The sequence below is a fragment of the Empidonax traillii genome, unplaced genomic scaffold (genome assembly GCF_003031625.1).
Source record: "Empidonax traillii isolate 1590-97213 ecotype Southwest subspecies unplaced genomic scaffold, ASM303162v1 scaffold74:size2480735, whole genome shotgun sequence".
Classification (NCBI taxonomy): domain Eukaryota; kingdom Metazoa; phylum Chordata; class Aves; order Passeriformes; family Tyrannidae; genus Empidonax; species Empidonax traillii.
In genome coordinates, this window is record NW_020955267.1 from 1,300,782 (window position 1) to 1,320,934 (window position 20,153).

Genomic DNA, 20,153 nt, shown 5'->3' on the forward strand with positions numbered 1-20,153 from the left:
CTGCTTGCCGCGGGCAACCGGCAGCGGCGCCGACTGCTGCCGGGGAGCAGCGCGGTTCACAGCCGGGCCGCCGCCCCGGGCACCAGGAATAACGCCCAGCTGGGAGTTTCCCAGCCCCGGGCCGGGCCGTTCCTGCGGGCGGGAGCTGAGGGCGGGCGCGACTTCGGCCCCGGCCAACCCTCAGAAACGGCCCCACCTATTGGCTCGCCGCGCATGGCGGCGGTGATTGGCCCCGCCCGAGCCGCGCGCTGCCGGCCGTCCAGCCCCACTGAGAGAGGGAAGGCAGGCCGCGTACGGGTGGGCGGGAACGAACGTCCGCCGAGTGGCTCCCTGACTGGGCTGCAGGAAAATGACGCCCTGAGTCCTCATTGGCGCTGTGTGTGTCAGTCCGGCGGCACCTTTCACTGATTCGCGGAGCTTGCAGGCAGGGCCTTCCTCTAGTTGGGCGGTCTGGGTGCCAATCAGCCCTTGGGTCCTGTGATTGGTGAGCACCAGTAGAGATCCTTTCCCGCGGGGCGTGTCCTTTCCCTCCGTGCCCGATGATTGGTGCTCAGAGGGCGCCGCCGAGCCGCGATTGGCTGCGCCGGCCCGGCCCGCGGCAGCGAAGTGGGCGGGGCCCGTTCCCCCCCTGGTTTCCCAGCGGTGTCGCGCGCGGGGCCCAGGCAGGCCGCGCGGCGGGCGGGATGGCGGTGGCGGTGCGCGCGCTGCAGGAGCAGCTGGAGAAGGCCAAGGAGAGCCTCAAGCACGTGGACGAGAACATCCGCAAGCTCACGGGCCGGGACCCCAATGACGTGAGGTGAGGCCGGGGGCGCCGCTGACCCGCGGAGAGAGGAAGGGACGGGCGGGGTGCGCGGCGGGCCCGAGGCGCGGGCGGTGCGGAGCTGCCCGCGGGCCCCGCACTCTCTGCGGACCGGGCGTGGCGGCTGCTTTGCCCGCGGTGGGGTGAGCACCGCTAATAGTGGCCACCGTCTCTTGCAGGCCCCCCCAGAACAGGTTGTTAGCCCTCACAGGCCCCGGTGGAGGTAGAGGGCGCGGGAGCTTATTGCTGAGGTAAGGAGGTGCGCGACGGGGGGTTGGGTTTCCCCCACCCTTTCCCTGGCGGTGCTGCCCTTTTGCTTTGGTGTTGCCTGTTTCTCATTTGCCCCCGCTGCTCGCTGTACTGCTGTTTCAATGAGCACCAGAGCTGCCCGACAGGACTTCGGGGTTTAAATTTAAAGTGCTTTTTCGTTTTGAGTTACCACAAGTTTAAACTGGTGGCCTTCCCCAATCCTTTCATCTATTAGCTTTAAATGTAAGGGGGGTAAGTTCACATTTCAGGGGAGGAGTTGTATTTTGTCTGGGACCTTGTCTCTTTGAAGTTGTTCAAGATCAATCTAGTTGATAATTAAGAAACTGGCAGGTGCCCCAGGAGGAATGGAAAGAGTTGAAGTGGGTAGGAACTTTAAAATACATGTAGATAAAATCGCTAGTCTTTCATTGTGATTTTTCCTTATCTGTTTTTTATTTCTTCTTCTCTCTCCCCACTCCACTAAGTAGAATGAAAAAGATAGTTTTTGTTCAGCAATTCTTAATGCAGCATGTAGTGGATTTTTCATTGAAACTCAATATTAAGCCACTGGTTAAGGCTTAAAAAAACTAGAAAATTATTGCAGATATGATTATTTGAGCATGATGGGGTCCTTATTTCAGTGTAGCTACTCGTTAAGTGCAGAAATTCGAGGTGAAATTGGTTGGTCCACAAGCAGTATGTTTGAACACTTTATTGCAGTAGTAACAGTAAATTGGGATAGAACTGAGCAAAACTTTTGTGTGCATCATGACTGCAAAGCCAAAATACAGTTGAATTGTGCAGCCTTAAGGTGGCTCTGGGATTAACCTAACCTGTTCTGAATCACAAGTGTTTTCTTTTTAGGCGTGGATTCTCTGATAGTGGAGGAGGACCCCCAGCCAAACAGAGGGATCTTGAAGGTGCATCCAGTAGGTGGGTGCAAAAATTGATGCAGAGAACTTGCTTTTCAGAATAAGAATTTGTAACAGTAAATCGGTAACTGTTAATAGCTGATGACTTTCATTATCTTCTTTGGAGATTACATATTCAAGGCTCGTTGGAATTAATTTGGGTGATTTCAAATGACTGTGGTGAAATCTTTTTCATACCTTAGGGCAGTATAAAGATGGTAGCACTAATATAATGATGTAGCAATACAAAGACAAGTGGAATTTTCTGTTTTACTCGATGTACAATTTGCTGTATTCTGCTTAGTAGCCAGGTTGTCTACAGTAAACACAACTTGAATTATAATTGAAATCTCTTCAATAAACTGAACACAGGCAGTGTGACAGTGGACTCAGATTTTGAGCTTTCACGTCTGGATGCAGATCCATCAGATGTGACTGATAACAGTGAGCTGAAGTTCTGTGGGCACTTAACATGCAGTGGTAGTTCATGCCTAAAGCAAGGCTTGCTTTGGAATTTTTGAGTTAATGGAAAGTGAACACTGGAAGACAGGAAAGTGCTGTGCCACAAAGCTGAAATTTGGCTTTGGGCCATAAAGCCAAATAACTTCTATTTAAATTATTTATTTTATTTCTACTTTGTTTAAATTATTTATTTTAGGTTGTTTTTTTGTTAAAACCTTAGTTCATCCATGTTCTCAGATGCTAAGCCCTCTGCCCCTCCTCACTCGTTTTTTAGGTATTTGACTGAGTAACTTAAATAGCATTTCCCATTTGAGAAATCATACCAACCTTTCTACCTCAATGCATTTCAATCTGTCTAGTGATCCCTTTATACCGTAGCCATTTTAGAAGGTCAGCAAAAAGGAAAGTGCTAACACTGAAAACAAGAAATAAATTCCAAATGTATTCTACCATCTGAAATATGTTAGTGTAGTGGAATCTTGTGTTTTGCTTTGCTGTGTAGGTTGTATTAAAATTTAAACTATTTTGTCTCAGTGATTTTCACCTATAGTAGATTTTGTCTGTAAAATGTTATGTACTGGGGAGATTTTTACTGGAAGTGTTTGTTCTTCTGACTAGATAATGCTGACTTGTATTTTTCTCCTGTTAGAAGAGATGCTCTCCTAAATGACATTGTTCTGTAATGGCCACTAACAATTTTTGCTCCTCAGGCTGGGTGGAGAACGTCGGACAAGAAGAGAATCACGCCAAGAAAGCGACGCAGAGGATGACGATATTAAAAAGGTAATATATGATAAAAGGAGCTGTGCAGGAAGAAATTCACCTACAACGTGATGAACAAAGTAGTTTGCTTTTCTTTGTTGTAGCCAGCGTTGCCATCTTCTGTTGTTGCTACCTCCAAAGAGCGAACGCGTCGAGACCTTATACAAGATCAAAATATGGATGAGAAAGGAAAACAAAGGTACACAGAAATATCTAAACACTAACATGATACTTTTGAGTGCTAGCATAGGAAGTAGCTTTGGATTTAAAAAGTATAACACGCCGGCTGTTATGTATCAAAGATTATGTTGAAGAGTTACCGTAACAGTGTCAAATTTATTTTAAGGAATACTCTCTGAAAACACAGCGGTAACATGCACATTGTTAGGTTCAGGTAACTGACAGGGAATTCTACTTCTCAGGCCCCCTATAGGAACAGGTTTGCTAATGCTGTTGTAACATTGCCTTTGAATAAAACAGAAATATATTTAGCTTCATTGGTCCATTAACTTTTTGGACTGTTACAGCTGTCTTGGTTCATCATTCATTTTGTTGGTTGAGGGAGGCTTTTGGGTGTATGTTCCTCTCCTCCCCCGCTTTTTTCTAAAACACAGTTCCATCGTGGGGTTTTTTGTGTGTTCTGTCTGACCTTCATTTTTACCTGCTGCTTTTTAGATTTCTCCTACGTATATCTTCTTTTTCCTATATTTTATTTATCTCAGGGTAGCTTATTAAAATTCTTGCTGAAATGTAGTTCTGTTTGTAAGAAGTGTTGGAAAAACAAATTTGCAACCGTGTCCAAACTCCTTAGACTCAATCCACTTCAGACTGCAAGTCGCCTAGTGCAATAATCTGTACCTCAAATAAATAGAAGAATGAAAACTGGAATAAGGATCTATGGAAGGTTTCTCTGATAAGGCCCGCAAATCAACTGGTACAGAAAACTGGCACTTTGCTCCCTTCTTTTAATTATCACACCACTAATGGTCTGCTCTTGCTTCCGTTACCAGTTTCCAACTGCTTCCCTCACAAGAAGACTTTCAAAATTCTTAGTGAACTCCCTAGAGCTTCAAGCACTAAACGTTTGTTCCCTCAGAACTGTAGTTTTACTGTTATTCACTTCAGTAGTCTCAGGGGAGATGAGAAAACCAGTATTGGTCTCTGTATGACTTGTGGTGGAAAGAGGTTCTTTAAGAGGACAGCATTCTCTGAACTCCTGATTTTGCACAGTGTCTTGTGGGATGTCATTCATGTACAAATGCACTTTGAGTGATCTTTGGCTTTCAATTCTTTACTTGTTCCTGTTTCTACTTTTTAATATCCAAGTCCTTTTACGTTTCCATGTCAGGTTTGTGCCACTGTAGTGGAGTGGTGCTTAGCGAAGACAGTAGCATTTTCTTTCTCTCTTAATCAGGAAAAAGTTCAAGGCAAATAAGAGAGTCTGCCTCTTGTTATATAGATTTAATTTGGGATTAAATAGAAAGAAAGAAAAGGTGAAGTCAAGAATCCAGTTCTTGTTTTGAAGAAGGGAATTTGCTGAAGAATTTTACTTTTCTCAAAACAACACCTAGTTCGATGAGAGCACTGGCTTCATCCCACAGTGCAGTGTCTCATTGTTAGGCAACTGTGATAGATAAGCTTTCACTCCCCTTTGGCTCCATTTCTTCTTAATCCTGTAAACAGGTTGTGGACCAGGTAGTTAATTTTTTCAGAAAGTCCAATGACTTTCCAGTTTGCTGCCTTATTGATACCTCCCACTGTATTTACTTGAATCTTTTTTTCTTCAGTGCTCTCTGCTTTAGGACTATTTCCTTAGTGTCATTATTTCTAGATGAAAAATGTGCAGGCTTCCAGTTTTCCCAATAGTAGCTGTGCTGAGTTATGGATAAGAGCTGTGTCTTAAGCAAAATGATATGTCACTGTAAATTATATCCTTGACTGTTGGCACCGTTGATATGTCTTCTGTTGCTAATAGCCTTGAGTAGTACTGAGTCTATGAAAATAAATATCTTCAAGGTGAAAGTTTCTCTGATTATTTATGCAAAAAAAAAATCTTACTACTTGAACTGAATCTCAAATACCTTTTTGTTGTTGTTTGTTTTTCAGGAATCGACGTATATTTGGCTTGTTGATGGGCACTCTTCAAAAATTTAAACAGGAATCCACAGTTGCTATTGCTACTGAGAGGGTATCTCATTTTAAGTTCTATCAGATTGTAAATAATAAAGCAGAATTGTGTGGCTAAGCCACTTCGAATAGGAATGAAAGTTCTCTTGCAGGTGCTGCAAATTGGTGAGACTGCATGGAGGTTTTTCTTTGGCTTAGGTCAGGGAATAGGGGTGGGAGGCAGGAAAGGGGCTCTAACTATGACTTAGTAACACTATTTTTAACCTTTGAAGAAGTGAAAAGGCAGTGTTGGGGGTTTCTTTTTTTTTAGTTGATGTACATTTTTAAAAAATGTAAAACACAAAAGAGATTATATTTTTACTTGTTCATGTTATTGAGGGTCATTTCAAAGTAAATGGAATTAAATCAGGTAACTATTTTAGAGGTCTTAGGCTACTTCCAGAAATAATGGTGATGTGGTATTGCTGAAGCATTGCCTACCCTGATGTGTTCCAGATGTTTAAATTATAACCAAGTGTACAGAAATCTGTGGTTGTATTTTGCTCTCTGTGTAAAAATGCCTTCCCCCTTCCAGTACGGATAGCAAGAATTTCTGTTTTTCCTAAATGAGCGTGTGATTGCACTGAAGCAAAGGCTTTGCATAGCGTAATGATTACCTCAAAAAACTTGTATATAGGATGGTGGTAACTTTATTCCTAGTATGCCTTTTCAAATTATGAAGGTTATGGTATTTTTTACTGTTGCCCTAAATGGGTTATTCAGTTAATACTAATAACCTTTAGATTAAAAATAGTGTTTGAAAGTTTTCCTTTCAGCAGTTCAGTGGAAGCAGATAGGAAGTCTTTGAAGTTAAAATCTTTTCTGTGCAGTGTTAGCATGGCTGACTTGCACTGCTGGTTTTGATTACTTTCAGATTCAGTATTTGGGTGGTTTAGTTAACTTGTCATGTGGCACATAAGACCAAAGTTCACTTTTGCCTGCTTGCTTTAAAAAAAGAAACTGTTTATTAGGATGGTCCAGAAACATGGAGTCCTTGTCTAATTTACAGTAGTGTGTGTTTGCACAAAGAGACCTTGAGGAGTTCCTACCCTTTGCAAAATTTTTCTGAGAATTCGTATGGACATTTTTCTCCTCTTGTGTATAAACTTGCTATAAATTGGAGCAGAGGCCTGAGGAGTTTTATGATACATCTATGTTGTTGTTTAGGCACTAAATTCTGGGTTTTTATTAGACAATTATTGTACAATCTGAGCATATGGCAGTCTAGGGCATGAGAACAGGGCATTTCTATATTGTAGTAATATGTCTAATTAGCAATGAATATACTGGAAGTATTTACAAACTATTTTGTTTTGTTGGTCTCAAATACCAGTGTGCAGTCCTTCATTTGTTTCTGGAGGACTTGATTTTTTTTCTCTAATAAGTGAGAAATCTAACTGGTTTCTCTGATACGTCAAATACACTTCTTTTATTTTCTGCCATTGCGGAAAAAACAAACAAACAAACAAACAAAACCAACTTGTTGAAGGTCACAGATCACAGAATATTCTGAGCTGGAAGGGACCCACAAGGGTCATCAAGTCCAGCTCTTCAATGAATGGCCCTTACAGGGATTGAACCTACAGTCTTGGCATTATTAACACCTGGCTCTGCCCAATTGAGATCATCTCAGTTTATATTGAAAATTCAAATCCAAGTGGAATGATAGAAAAGCAGACAGAAATGCAAAGGGCCCCATCATTTTATAGTTAAACCAATAAAAAATTAGTTGCCAGCAAGCAATGATGCTCTTTTCTTCCATTACCTATAATTTAGGAGATATTTCGTCATGTATTTTTAGGAATGTCTTTAATGGTGTAAATAATTAAAAATTCTTAAGTGGACCAAACTAGAACGCTTTCTGGATGTAGAAAAAAATTAGCATATGTCTTTATTTATCTTAGCAAAAGAGACGACAAGAAATTGAACAAAAACTTGAAGTGCAGGCTGAGGAAGAAAGAAAGCAAGTTGAAAATGAGAGGCGAGAACTGTTTGAAGAAAGACGTGCTAAACAGACAGAGCTGCGGTTACTTGAGCAAAAGGTTGAGCTTGCTCAGTTGGTGAGTTTTAGTTTTGGTCTTGATCTTTCCCTTGTTTAAACTATTCTTGCATATCTCAGGATGATTTACTTTCATTTCTCAGCAAGAAGAATGGAATGAACATAATGCTAAAATAATAAAATACATAAGAACAAAGACAAAACCCCATTTATTCTACATACCTGGCAGAATGTGTCCTGCTACGCAGAAGTTGATGGAAGAGTCACAGAAAAAGATGAACGGTAAGTGGTCTTTGTGGTAAAAAGGCCCTTGTTCTTGCCTCCCTTTATTTGCTGAACAAATGTAAGTCTCTGCTTAAATACATGCATTTCGTGCTTAGGAGAAACTGTATGTTCTTACATGGGTGCTCATCATAAGTGAACATTACTCTTTCAGTGACTTATTTTTTTATTGGATGTGATTTGATTCTGTTTCAAGAATTGAAAAGATGTGTATGCACAATCTCAGAGGTATGTGTTTAAAACATAGTCCTTTATATTAGCTTTAGTACCCAGATGTATGCCGGTGCAGCAACTTAGTTTTTGAAAAGGCAGATTTTGTGGATTGAGAACTACAGAGACACAGGTGTTTACAGAGCATTTGATGACTGTTTTCTTGAGCACAGCACTAGAACTTTATGATGATTTCATTTTTATTCTCAATATGTGTTTATTTCTGTTTCGCAGGATCACTATATTTTTCTTTTGGAAAACAATTTAAAATACTCTGGTTGATGGTAGTCTTACTGCTCTTTTTTTAGTAAACTAAGAATTTATTGGTTTGTTGGTTTTTTTCTTAGGAGCTTTTCTTCATTGCATGGGGTTTGGGAATAAGAGAAGCTAGCTCACCTAAATAGCCTACAGTAATTAAGCTTTTTTAATACCTAACCAGCTTTTTGCTGATTCTTACTGTCTTTTATTTACTTTAGGAAGTATAACCTTGTTAATAGATAAATACCAGGAAAGTAAGGTGGTGTTTTGATATACTGTTGGTTGGATTGATTTTAATGAATTCAAAAGCTCTTTTTGTTAGTTTAGGTTTAGGGCTTTACGTTCTGATACTCCATTGAGTTTACTGTCCCCTTTGTTTTTGTAAGGTAACTAGCAATTTTTTTCATCGTGAATTAATGGCTTGCTACTTCAGAAGGAATAAGGATGCAGTATTTATAAGTTGAACAATTTGATAACTTTTTAGCTCATAGTTAAAAGGAAAATAGACTTTGTTGTCTGTAGATTATCTTAACTATTATTTATGCACTTATTCCCTAGCACTCTTTGAAAGCAGGCGAAATGAATTTGCAGAACAGATTAACAAAATGGAGGCCAGGCCCAGAAGACAATCTATGAAGGAAAAAGAACAGCAGGAGGTGCAGAATGAAGAAAAGAAGGAAGAACAGAACAAGGAGCAGGAAGAGGGTAAGGTGGCTCAGCAGGTGGAAGAGATGGAGACAGGTAATCAGCACAATGATGTAGAAATGGAGGAGGCAGGGGAGGAAAAGGGAAAAATAGGTTCAGGGCATAGCGATGCAGAGAAAGAACAGGAAGAGGATGAACAGAAACATGATGTGGAGTTTAAAGTAGAGGAGACTACTGAAGTGAGGGAGAATGACAAGCAACAGGATGGTCAGCATGAGGAGGTCACCATTATAAAAGTGGAGAGTGAAAACATTCAGCCAGTGGATAATGAGCAGGATGTGGCTGAAATGAATGAGGCAGATAGTGTAGAACCTGTAGAAAATGAAAATGGCAAAGAAGTGGAACCAGAGACAGAGTGTGATGCTCAGCCAGAAAAAGTGTGTAATGATCCTTCTCCCAAGAAGGAGAAAGGTATCAAAACAGAAAATAAAGCTGAACTTGAAGAAATGCAGGAGAAAGCTCCTGAAGCTCAGACAGAAGCTGTGGCTGAGGCTCTGTCTCAGCCACACTCTGAGCCACTGCCACAGTCACCTCAGTTGTCTCAGTCCACTCAGGATATAGAGCCCCAGGCAGACAAGGATGAAAATGCTGTGGTGTCTGTAAAGGTGGTTGAAGCACAGGCAGAGCAGAATCAAACACCAAGTCTAGAAAGTAAGAGTAAGACCAGGAGTAGAAGCAGGGGTAGGGCAGGAAACAAAACTGGTAAGAGTCATAGCCGCAGCAGCAGCAGTAGTAGCAGTAGTACTTCAAGCAGTACTACTAGCGCAAGTAGCTCCAGCACTGGCAGCAGTACTAGTCGGAGTAGTTCCACCACCAGTAGCACTACAAGTGGAAGTACTAGCAGGGATAGTAGCAGCAGTAGCTCTAGTAGTAGTGAAAGTAGAAGTCGAAGCCGAGGAAGAGGGCATAACAGAGATAGAAAACGCAGAAGGAGCACGGACAGGAAGCGAAGGGATGCTTCAGGAGTAGATAGAAGTCACAAGTCCTCAAAAGGTGGGAGTAGAGATACCAAAAGCTCAAAGGATAAAAGTTCAAGGTCTGACAGAAAGAGGTCAATATCAGAAAGTAGTCGGTCAGGCAAGAGAACTTCACGGAGTGAAAGAGACCGTAAATCAGACAGGAAAGACAAGAGGCGTTAACAGAAGAGACCAAGCTTCCTTAGCCTAATCTTTGCAGCAGAAGATTATTTGAGTGAAAGGATTCCTTGTAAGGAGGAAGAGAAGGCTGCCTTAAGAATTGCATGCTGTAAAAAATCTTTTGGAAAAATGCAGACTGTTTACCAGGCATTCTTGTACTTTTTACATAATTTTGTAAAAGGTTACGTACCAAAATTATGTGAACTTCCTGAAAATGTAAAAATAAAAGATTAACACTCCTTTGCATCTTTTTTTTTTAAATATCCTGTACTCATTAAGATCTTCTGTATATTTTAATAGGTAAACCTTTTAAGTAGGTGTGAGCATTTCTTCTGTATCATACACTTTTTTTTTTTTTTGTAGAAATAAATGTGCATTTTAAATAAATTGTTTGAGATGTCCTGTTGACAATTAAGTTCCCCTTTTTAGATCATATTTAGGGAGGCAATATTGCAGGAAATGTAAAATTTTGCCTTTCCCCTTTATTCCTTGCAAGAATGGGAATTTTAAGACCTAGTATGGCAAATAATCTCTCTAGTGCTGGTTAGGAAGGAAAAGTAATTGATTTGGATCTATACTTTTTGCTTTCTTCTGTAATCGCAAGCGCTTAGTAATACTATCTTCCAGTCTTATAAAATCTTCCTATCCATAGGCAAGCAGTGATTAAATGGGAATGTTAACACTGGCCAAGATATCTCAAGTCAGTCTGGAAAACCATTCTTATCTGCCTTCTGCAGATACCTTGGTAGTATTTACATCTATGTGCTGGAGACAGTTAATCTGTTCAGTGATGATCCTTGCTTTGGTGGCCAGTGGACAAAAGACTTCAGCTTGCTCCTCAACCAGAGTTCTTTTTATTTTAGTTGCAGACTAATCTTTGATCCCTTCATACCACTAGGAATAATTACATTGCAGTGTTGGAGTTACCTGGGACTACCTAATACTAATGTTTTGTGCGTGCAAGAATGCTTTCTGAATGTATTTAATAAAACTTAAAGTGGTATGGTGTTATCTCTGAAGGTGAATACTGGTTTTATATAATTTTGTATTGAAATCAATAACATCTGTTGCTTTGTTCTGTACATGTGCAAATAAATGTGGCTTTGTAGACTACTCTCTCAATGCCTGTGACGTTTTCTTTAACAGGTGTATTACCTTGGTCTTTCTACATTTAAAGCATGAATTGTAAATGCAGGTGACTCTACCTTACAAGCACTTTTTCAAAATTATTCTAAAGACTAATGAATTGTCTTAACTGAGTATGAAACATGCTATAATCTGTGTTGTTTTGACAGGAGAGAATTCTATTATCTGATATGCCAAATCACAGACTAAGAAGTCCTAGAAAGATTTCAGTATGGAAAGGACATGTAAGCTTATTTTAGTGTATGAAATGCCATATATACCCCACGTTTCTGCAACATAGAGCAGACTTTTTCAAACTTCTATTTTGGAGTATGTCAGGTTTTGGATTTTTCATCTGAACTCAAGAGTAGTGACAGATTTATGTGTTCTGAAGTGCTGAATGTCCTGACTTAAAGAAATGTGTCTAGCAGGGGATGAAGTGGAGTGTCATTTCAGCACAAATAGACACAGTGGGAAAACTCCTCATGCTTCCTCTTTTTCAGTCAATTTAATACTTTATTCAGATTCTTCAGTCCATATCCTATTTGCCTCTGCTTCTCTACAGCAGAGTAGTTTTTAGTTCTTGTCAGTAGTTTCCAACTGTATTTCCTTCCCTTCAGAAGAATTTCATCATTTAATGTGCTGTCTTTTTTGAAGGATGAACCAAAGTTCAGATGGCTCACTGAACATACTAAACCCAGCCTTTTACCAAAAACAGTCTTATACTGAGTAGATGTTACTAGCTTCCATGTTTCAATTAACTTCACATTTCAGATTGCCTTTGGAAGCCATTTTAGTTTTGTCAATTATATTTTTTTACTAACAGTATTTTTGAGATTTCTTATTTTGAGCTTATGTGATTCACTGCTGTAGTGTATTTACTCTGCAGGTTTTAATGGCTGATACTAATACTGTCATTATACAAAAACTCCTGGCCACTATTAGAGCACCACTATTAATCAGGGTTTATAAAAACAATGTGGTGGGTCCTGGTAGGTGAACTAGGGATTGGATTGATTGTTTCAGGTTGTATTACATTCAGGCAGCAAAATGTTTCTGATATTGAAAATACAGATGTTTTGTTGCCAAATACAAACCTGGTGATGGATTTGTAGCTTAATGTTTGTTAGAAGAATCTTAACTGTCATGGTTCAACTGTGCCATTAATTGTTAGCCTTGCTAAATCTAAGCAGTTGAATGCAATGTAAACATCAGTGTTTGATAACTTTATAATTATGAAATTATCTAACAGCTAGGCATTCCAGCCAATATTCCAATCAGAAATAGTATAAGATAGTAGTATACTACTAGCACAGTAAAGCAGCACTGTTTTTACTAACTGTTACGTTTTCCCTCAAGGTCCCCTCCTCTCATCCTGAAATAATTTCAGAGCTGTGGATAGACAAGACCACAGAAATAGTTAACAACTTCAAGACTAAATGTGATGCAATGGGTTTAATTTTCCAAGCATTTAGTGCAGATAGCATGGGGTAGGAAATTATTAAATTCCCCCCCGCAAGTGGTGAGTTGAGATCAAAGGAAGAACACCTTGTTTTCATTTCACTCAAGTAGAACAAGGAACAATATTTTTCCCCTTTTCTAAAAAAGGAGTAGAGATTGTTTATGTGAGTAGAGAACACACCATGTATGCTCTACACCTGTCTTGTGGAGTATTCCCATCAGATAGTCCCTTCCAGCTTTAAGAAATACCAGTTGGTTTGGTTTTTTAGAGCCTTTATACTATGCACTGACTCTATATCATTACTTGTTATGTTTTTCTTCAGTCCTGATGCACAGATTAAGTGGAAGTCTCCAATAATGTGTTTTTTCCACAATGCTCCGCTTAGAGTCCTTGTCAGCATAGATTTTATGCAGACGGTTCATTAACTCTAAGCGGAAACATGACTTTACATAAAAGATATACCTCTTCAGATTCCTGCACCTTTACTTAAGGCAATGTCTTTGTGCTTGGAAGTTCTTTATATTTTATTCAAAGGAAACCTGAACATAAATTTTCCTGGAGAAAGATATTAGTAAACTGAACACTGCCCTCCAGCGAAGTTAATTTCCAAAACCAGTAAATTTGCAAATAGGTATACAGAGCATCTTTTATTTCTCAGGAAAGTAACGGTCTTGTTGTTTGGTCCCAGTTACAATTTTAAGATTCAGGTTCAGCTACTGATTTTTTAGCAATTACTGTGGTATAACAGGGCAAACATTCTTTCTATTTATGCCCAGGATCTTTCAAATTCCCTGATCAAAGAAGTACTTCTCTGAGACTAGTGGTCTATGAGTAATGTACAGAGATCTGTGTTTCGCTCTTTCAGACTTTTTTGTTCTCTTCTCATTCAGGCAGTTGTTAGGTGACAGTATTTTATGGCAAAATGTGAGGCACTGAAAGCTTGGAAATATATTCTGAAGATGCAAAATTAGAAAAGTCACAGGTTCCATGATTTTCTAGAAATGCACTGTGAGTTATGTTTGTAACTTTTTGTAACGGGGAAGCTTTATTTTGCTATTTGTTATCATAGGTGAAAAAGTTGGTTTAAGTCTGGATGATGAATGACTGTTAACCTGTTTATATTTGTCTAACTGGAAGCATGAATTAGTGCTACTTTTCTTCCTTTGACTTATTTCTTAAAGATACTGTTTAAAAAAAATCTTTTTAGCTTGACACTTGATCCAGTGTAAAAGTTGATCCATATTTTCAGCCAAACATCCTAAGTCAAGAGAACTAAATTGTTGAAGTGCTTTTTCTGTGGACTATATTCTTACATATATTAGTGCCAATATTCTACACTGTGAAACTATATTCTGTATGGAGCCCTTTGATGCTATCATAAAGGCATAGAAATGTTGTATATACTGTTCTTATTATAAAATAGGTATTAGGAGAACTTTTACCAACTTTTAATTTGCTTTGGGATCTTTATTACAAATGCAGACACTGTGTGGTGTAGGAAATGCAACATCTCCCTTACTTACATAAAGCCATATCTTAAAAGAGCCATCCAGTGTGCCATACTACTCAGATTATTTAAATTACACTGTTAATTCTGAGTTGATCATTCTGTGAATTTTAGTATGTGAGCCATAGGAATTTTAACCACAAGAGATGTCTACCTTTCTCACTCAGTAGTTACAGTCACTAAGGTGTCATTGCAAATAAAAAGTTAATAGTTTCATCCTAATGAAAGCTGTTGGAAATAGCTCTTTTCCATTATCATTGTTTGTCTTTTAATGTGCAAGAGTACTCATGTTCATTACTTCAGTTCTGCAGAACAAAAATTAATGGAAGTCTCCCTCTATCTGCTGTAAAGCTTTCAACTTTGTCCTTTGGAAGCCAGCTGTAATAAACTCTATGAATCTTTGACTTTGGTTCAAAGGTGATTAGAAGTTATGCTTGTATAGCATATGCAAGTATAGGATTTACACCCAGAAGCAAAGAATATTTGTTATAAATATGATTTATTGTTGAAGTTACTAGAGGAACAAATAACAGAGATCAGAGCAGTGTTCATCAGCATTTAAGCCTTGAAGAATGGTTGTTGAGACTAAGCTACACAATGAGCAGTGCTCATAATAACTTGAAAATTTCAGATGTAGATTTAACTGAGTAGCTAGGATGAGCTATTTATTTTACCTCCATGTAAAGACTTGAAACTAAGTTTGCATATCTGTAGGAAACTGAGGTCAGAGCTATTCAGAACTATTTTCACAAATACAGTAATAATGTGCAGATCTCAAGGTGTGGGTCTGATTGTTCTCCCACACCTGCGTAAGTATGAAAAGTCAGAATACCTAACTGTTCCATTTTTAGGTAAAGGAGCTCCATGTTTCCAGGTTCAAAAAGGGACTGTTAACCTTCCTGGGCCCAGTGTTGGGTTTTCTCCCAGTGTTCCCTGGTAGGTGTGCAACACTATGAAAGACTTCTGACCAGTTGGATAAAAATGTTGTCTTTTTTTTTTTTTTCTTTTAATTTGTTTTACACTTAGCATATAGAGAGTTCCAATACAAATTTCTTGTATGTTCCTTCTCACCATTGTGTCCCGTAGAGACTTGGGTATGAAAAAAAAAACCAACCCTGTCCTACTTTCCTACTTAGCAGCTTCCTTTACATTTGTCATGTTTTAGCTGCTTGGCATTCCTTTTCTCTCCTTTCACATCCTACAGATGAATGTAGAGAACGTCAGGGAAGGTCCCAGATCACTCAGCCACTAAGCAATACAAGCTTCAAGGGAGGGAATGCTGATGCTGGGGATGGGGCAGCATTAAAGCTAGTCAGGAGTGACTGGGTGGTGTTTACAGTGTACTTTCCTTGGTGCTCAAGGCTCCCCAGTGCATTGCCCAACAGCAGAGTCAGCTGGTGTACTAGGTCATAGGATAGGCCTGTCTGACAACCAGATCATGTGGCAAAGGAAGGGGACAAAGTGTTAGATTGCAACTGGAGGACATGCCAGCTGCTGTGATGTTTCTGTTTGCAGGCCACTGCTGTTTAATGTGACCGTTTAATGTGACCTTGTGCCCTCTCTTTGCTGGCTCAGTAGATCAGACTAAGCACCAGTGTCTGGCAGGTTTGAGTTACAGAGCAGGAGGAAGGGGAAACTGTGCTGCAACTAGAATACAGCTTGGGTTTGGGGAAAGAGAAAACAGCAAATTCTACATGAGTCAGACTCAGGACTGAAGGAGGGGCAGGCCTAGTAGGAACCATATGACTGCAAAGATCAGATTGGGAAGGAATGCAGATTCTTTGGGTGCTATCAAGAAGGCAGAGAGAAAAGACTCCCTCATGCAGAAGAATGGGAAAGGAAAAGTGAAGTCTTTTTTGTTGGTAAGATGTACTGTGTTTAGGTCACCAAAGAAGTGTAGGAAAACCTTTGAAGCAACGCTTGCTTCTAATGCAAAGAAGATGGAGACTCCTTTTTTTACAAGGAGTCACATGGTAAAGACAATGGATACAAGTTAATCTAAGGGAGATTCTGATTAGATTAAAGAGGAAAAATTTTCCCAGTGAGAACGATTGGTCATTGGAGTAACCTCCTCATGGAAGTGGTATATGCCCCAATGTTGGACACTTTTAAGACTCATCTGAACCATCCTGTCTAGAACATGCTTTTGCAAAGACAAGTTGGACCATATGATCCTTGAGGTCCCCTACCAACATGGTATTCTATGATTATCTGCAAGATTTCATTTATAGTACAACTTCACAGCATTATAACCATTTTACAACTCCCTGCATAATTACTACTTTAAAGCGTAACCTGTATTGGAGAAAACATTATTTATAACTCCATATTGGAAAATAGATTGCTAAGAAAGAGGGTATTCCTTAAAAAACAGGACATGTCATTTGCTTATTGATAGCATATGGATTTTCTAGTTGTCTTATGAGCCTGAAAACTGCCAAGCACCTCTAAAAGACTTTGGAGTTGGGTAAGTATTCCCCATGCTAAAGGATTTTACTTAGCATCTAGTGCATGAGAAAGCTCCAAAAGAGTATGTGGGAAAAAAATTCTGTTTGGAGTTCCCAATGACCAGCTACAAAGTATCTAAAATGTATGAGTGCACACAAAATATAGTTCATTAAACAAACAAAAAAAGCTAGGAAACTGTCAGCAGCTATATTAGCAATCATGCAAATCAATATAAGCATAAAATTGATAGCTCATCTATTCATTTACAAGTATAGAAATTTGGCAGAAAATACCCCCCGCCCCCTGCATTCCAGCTGGTCCTTACAGAGCAGAGGGTCTGGATGTGGCTTGGCTTAATTTATGATTATAATCAATTTGGCAGTATAGTCATGTTCAGTAAGAACTTTCACAAGCACAGATTCATGAATAGTTTAATTAACAATCCAAAACTGCAGTCCTGTTGTGTCCAATAAGAACCTTTACTGTCCCAGATTCACACTCGTGTTTATTGAAACAACAGAAACACAGATTTGGAATTGCTGTTGATAAATGCACTAGCTGTGACAGAGCTCTAACAATAACAATAATATTGTGCTCACCTGGGTAATAATAATAATCCTACACATAAGCTTACTAAGCAGGCATCCCTGCTTGTGAAGAGGGAGAGGAGAGTAGCCTGCCAAGTGACTCCCAGATCTTTTCAGGTCTTCCTTCTAACTAAACGAAAATTCTACCCTCCTTATATACAGCCCAGTCTTATTCTCCTCCTCCATCTTTACATGTAGCATAATCTAGGAGGAGAGTTGAGTAATATAGTCATATATATGGTAGCATGCACCTAATTAATCTTATTAGCGTATGCAGAATATGCATTCTAATACTTAAATAACCCTTAATCAGACAAAAGTTACTTTTTTCGGCCACGGTGTCCTTCAAAGATCTGGTCATATGACTTTGTTCTGTTCAGTTCTTCAGAGCCAAAACAGGATCATCCTACCCCCACAGGACCTCCTCCTTTGGCCAACTCATCCTTTCTTGGCATTAGCTATGTAGAGTTCCATCCACAAAGATAATGTAGAAGGTACGTGGTGAAGGCTATCCCAGCCCTTGCCTGGCTGCTTGGTCATCATCCCACACCATCTTAAAATCAGATGGAAGATATACATTAAAAATGCATTCATAATCCAGAAATAATCCTAATATACAACTCCTGTCATATTTCCCCAAGCACAATCTTCCACAAATGCAGAGCAGAAGAGTCTGTCTGACAGAGGCTAAATATTGCCGTGACCAGAACTAGTTTCCCTGTATTCAAAGCATCAGCCTAGCTATCAGAACATAGTTAATTATTAACGCATGTGTACAATCAGGACGTCTGACTCTGCAGATTGTTAGCAGGTTATCATAGTGTACTTAGTGTTTAAGCAGATGAGAGAAGGAAAATAGGATTGTAAATTTACTTGCAATGTTTTGTTAGGCTAAGAAAAATAACGTGGAATGTTCTTGCTAACGGCACATCTATGCAGTTTCCACAATTTCAGTGCATTCTGGATTTAATCTAAAATGTCAAGGATCTTGGATCAGAGAATTCTGTTGTTAGTAATTTTATTTTCAGCAAGTGTACAGAGTACAAAGGTACTTTCAGAATGGAAGAAGTGTGGTGATCCGGAATGCGAGAGTAAGTAAAAATTTGGTTTTTTTCAAAGGAATCTGTGGTGTATATGCAGCTACTAAAAACCATAATTTCAAAATTAGCAATGAAACAAGTGGAAAATAAGTAGCCATAGCGAGTGTTTTTTGTTAACATACAAAGTTTATGAGCAATAGGCTTAAACTTTTAAAACAAAAAGAGAAAAAAATACTTGCTGGTTTGCTAGGTAAGGATATACAGATCAAAGTTTAGTAAAAATACTTTTGAATAGCTAGTGTTTCTCAGGTTTCCCAAAATGGGCAGTATAAAACAACTTTAAAGTATTTTAACTCATTTTTTACAGGTACAAAATAAAATTTTAAAAATATATATAAATAAAATAAAAATAGTACATTTTAAACTGAAAAAGAAGACTCTAACATGTTTATAGTACTTTCATAGCCTATTCTGCAAACCCTTTTTTTTCTACTGTAAGCAAGCTGTTTGGTTTGGGATTTTTTTTTTAATCCTTCTTAAAAAACACTCCGTTAATATATCCTCTTTACTTATTTTTTCTTCTTTAACATGAAGTGCTGTAAATAGTTATGTAGTTCCTGAAGAGTAAATAGCTCTGTGGGAGGCAGAGCCACTGAATCACAAGTGGGCAGTGACAAATAATGTCCCATTTATTATCCATCGATTACCATTGTGAAACCTGTCATAATTATATGAAGCTGTTTCTATGCTGTTTCCCTTGGGCTGGCAGCCTTAAGTGTTGCATTTTCAATGTAGATAGCTTTTTCTGAAGTGGAAGAGGCCTTAGATTTCCTCTGGTGATGGATTTTTATTTTCTTGTGGAGCCATACCAACTTCAGTGGGTTCTGGATGTTCAGAGAAGTCTATCTTTGGGGAATAGCATGTGGAATGGGCTCCAAACTGACCAGAGCACATCAGTAGTGCTTTCTGGGGGGAAACAGTGGTGGAGACAAAGAAAATTTAGAGCAATTCAACCTGAATTGGAAACTTTAGTCTTAACAATGTGTTTAAGATTTATATTGCTTAAATTTTCTTATTTCCTTCATAAGATAAATAGAGGACAAAATCCTTGAAATAAAACTAGATTCAACTTGGAATTTCTAAAATATAAAATTATAAGTGTGTCTGGGAAATATTTTTTAGCTGTTCAGATCCGGCTTTAGTAGTTAAATTTACTAATTCTGCATAGACATTTAAGCATTGAAACTTTGGCTGAGCAAACACTGGAAAATGTCCACATAGGACAAGAGCTTTTCCACTTGATGTCTGCAGTAAATAGGAAAGAAAACAGGATAGGGCTGCTTTTCCCATTAGTTACTTTCCACTTTATGATATAAACTGATTAGTAGCATAACAGGGCACATACGTTAAAATGTTTGTTATTACATCAGTATTATATATATATCAGACCTCTTCAGTAACCTGACTTCAGACAAAATGGCAGCTATACTTATTTGTTTCCTTTTTTCTACATATTATTCCAGAGGCAATGAGCCGAGTTCAAGCCATTACAGACTATTTAGGGCCCGATTGCCGGTATCTTAACTTCAAAACAGGAGAAGAAATAATGGTATACTCCAAACTTTCCAGGGAAAATGAAAACCTGTGGACTGGAAGTGTAAGTACTTCAATCCAAAAGACTTTCCCTGTAAATATTTTAGATAGTGTAATAATAGCATAACAACTGCAGTCTGCTTGCTTCTAAAAATCTTCTAACTTTTTTGTAACATCAACCAGTATTTGGGAGATGGGTCATTGTTGCTATCTTGATACAGAAAGGCAAAATCAAGTCTTGGCAAAGATCGCTCATGAAGAAACAAAGTCAAGATCAGAATACAAGTTTTCTGACTCCTTCATGTTATCATTTGGCTGTAATGATTTCATCTGGTTCCCTTAAAAACACTCAAGTCTATCAGGTCAGGTTCCTATCTACAGGTAGGTAAGAGATCCAGCACTGGGACCTCACTTCACAGTTCAGTGCTTAAGGAAAGTTCACTGAGAAGTTA

General features: G+C 39.0%; 2 protein-coding genes across 7 annotated transcripts in view; both read left to right on the forward strand.

Moving 5' to 3' along the window:
* Window positions 1-624: 624 nt before the first annotated feature.
* Window positions 625-11,057, forward strand: PNN (pinin, desmosome associated protein). The gene is made up of 9 exons (XM_027880725.1): window positions 625-796; window positions 979-1,050; window positions 1,913-1,981; window positions 3,132-3,204; window positions 3,288-3,382; window positions 5,290-5,371; window positions 7,254-7,409; window positions 7,492-7,630; window positions 8,657-11,057. The coding sequence occupies exons 1-9, from the start codon at window positions 684-686 to the stop codon at window positions 9,940-9,942; spliced, it is 2,085 nt and encodes a 694-aa protein (XP_027736526.1). The 5' UTR covers window positions 625-683; the 3' UTR covers window positions 9,943-11,057.
* A 6,807-nt stretch (window positions 11,058-17,864) lies between these two features.
* Window positions 17,865-20,153, forward strand: part of MIA2 (MIA SH3 domain ER export factor 2) — a 37,050-nt gene continuing 34,761 nt past the window's right edge. For 3 of the 6 annotated variants that reach the window (XM_027880718.1, XM_027880716.1, XM_027880717.1), the window contains exons 1-2: window positions 17,865-18,159; window positions 19,632-19,765. In XM_027880718.1, the coding sequence (XP_027736519.1) occupies window positions 18,045-18,159; window positions 19,632-19,765 (249 nt within the window). In that variant the 5' untranslated portion in view covers window positions 17,865-18,044. The remainder of the gene's footprint in view (window positions 18,160-19,631; window positions 19,766-20,153) is intronic. The other 3 variants (XM_027880719.1, XM_027880721.1, XM_027880715.1) reach the window with 2 other exon arrangements.

Bases quoted from the DNA above. Each gene is read 5' to 3' on its own strand.
- PNN (XM_027880725.1), top strand. From the start codon at position 684: ATGGCGGTGGCGGTGCGCGCGCTGCAGGAGCAGCTGGAGAAGGCCAAG. The intron at 797-978 runs GTGAGGCCGGGG...CGTCTCTTGCAG, and splicing joins CGGGACCCCAATGACGTGAG to GCCCCCCCAGAACAGGTTGT. The intron at 7,631-8,656 runs GTAAGTGGTCTT...CTTATTCCCTAG, and splicing joins GTCACAGAAAAAGATGAACG to CACTCTTTGAAAGCAGGCGA.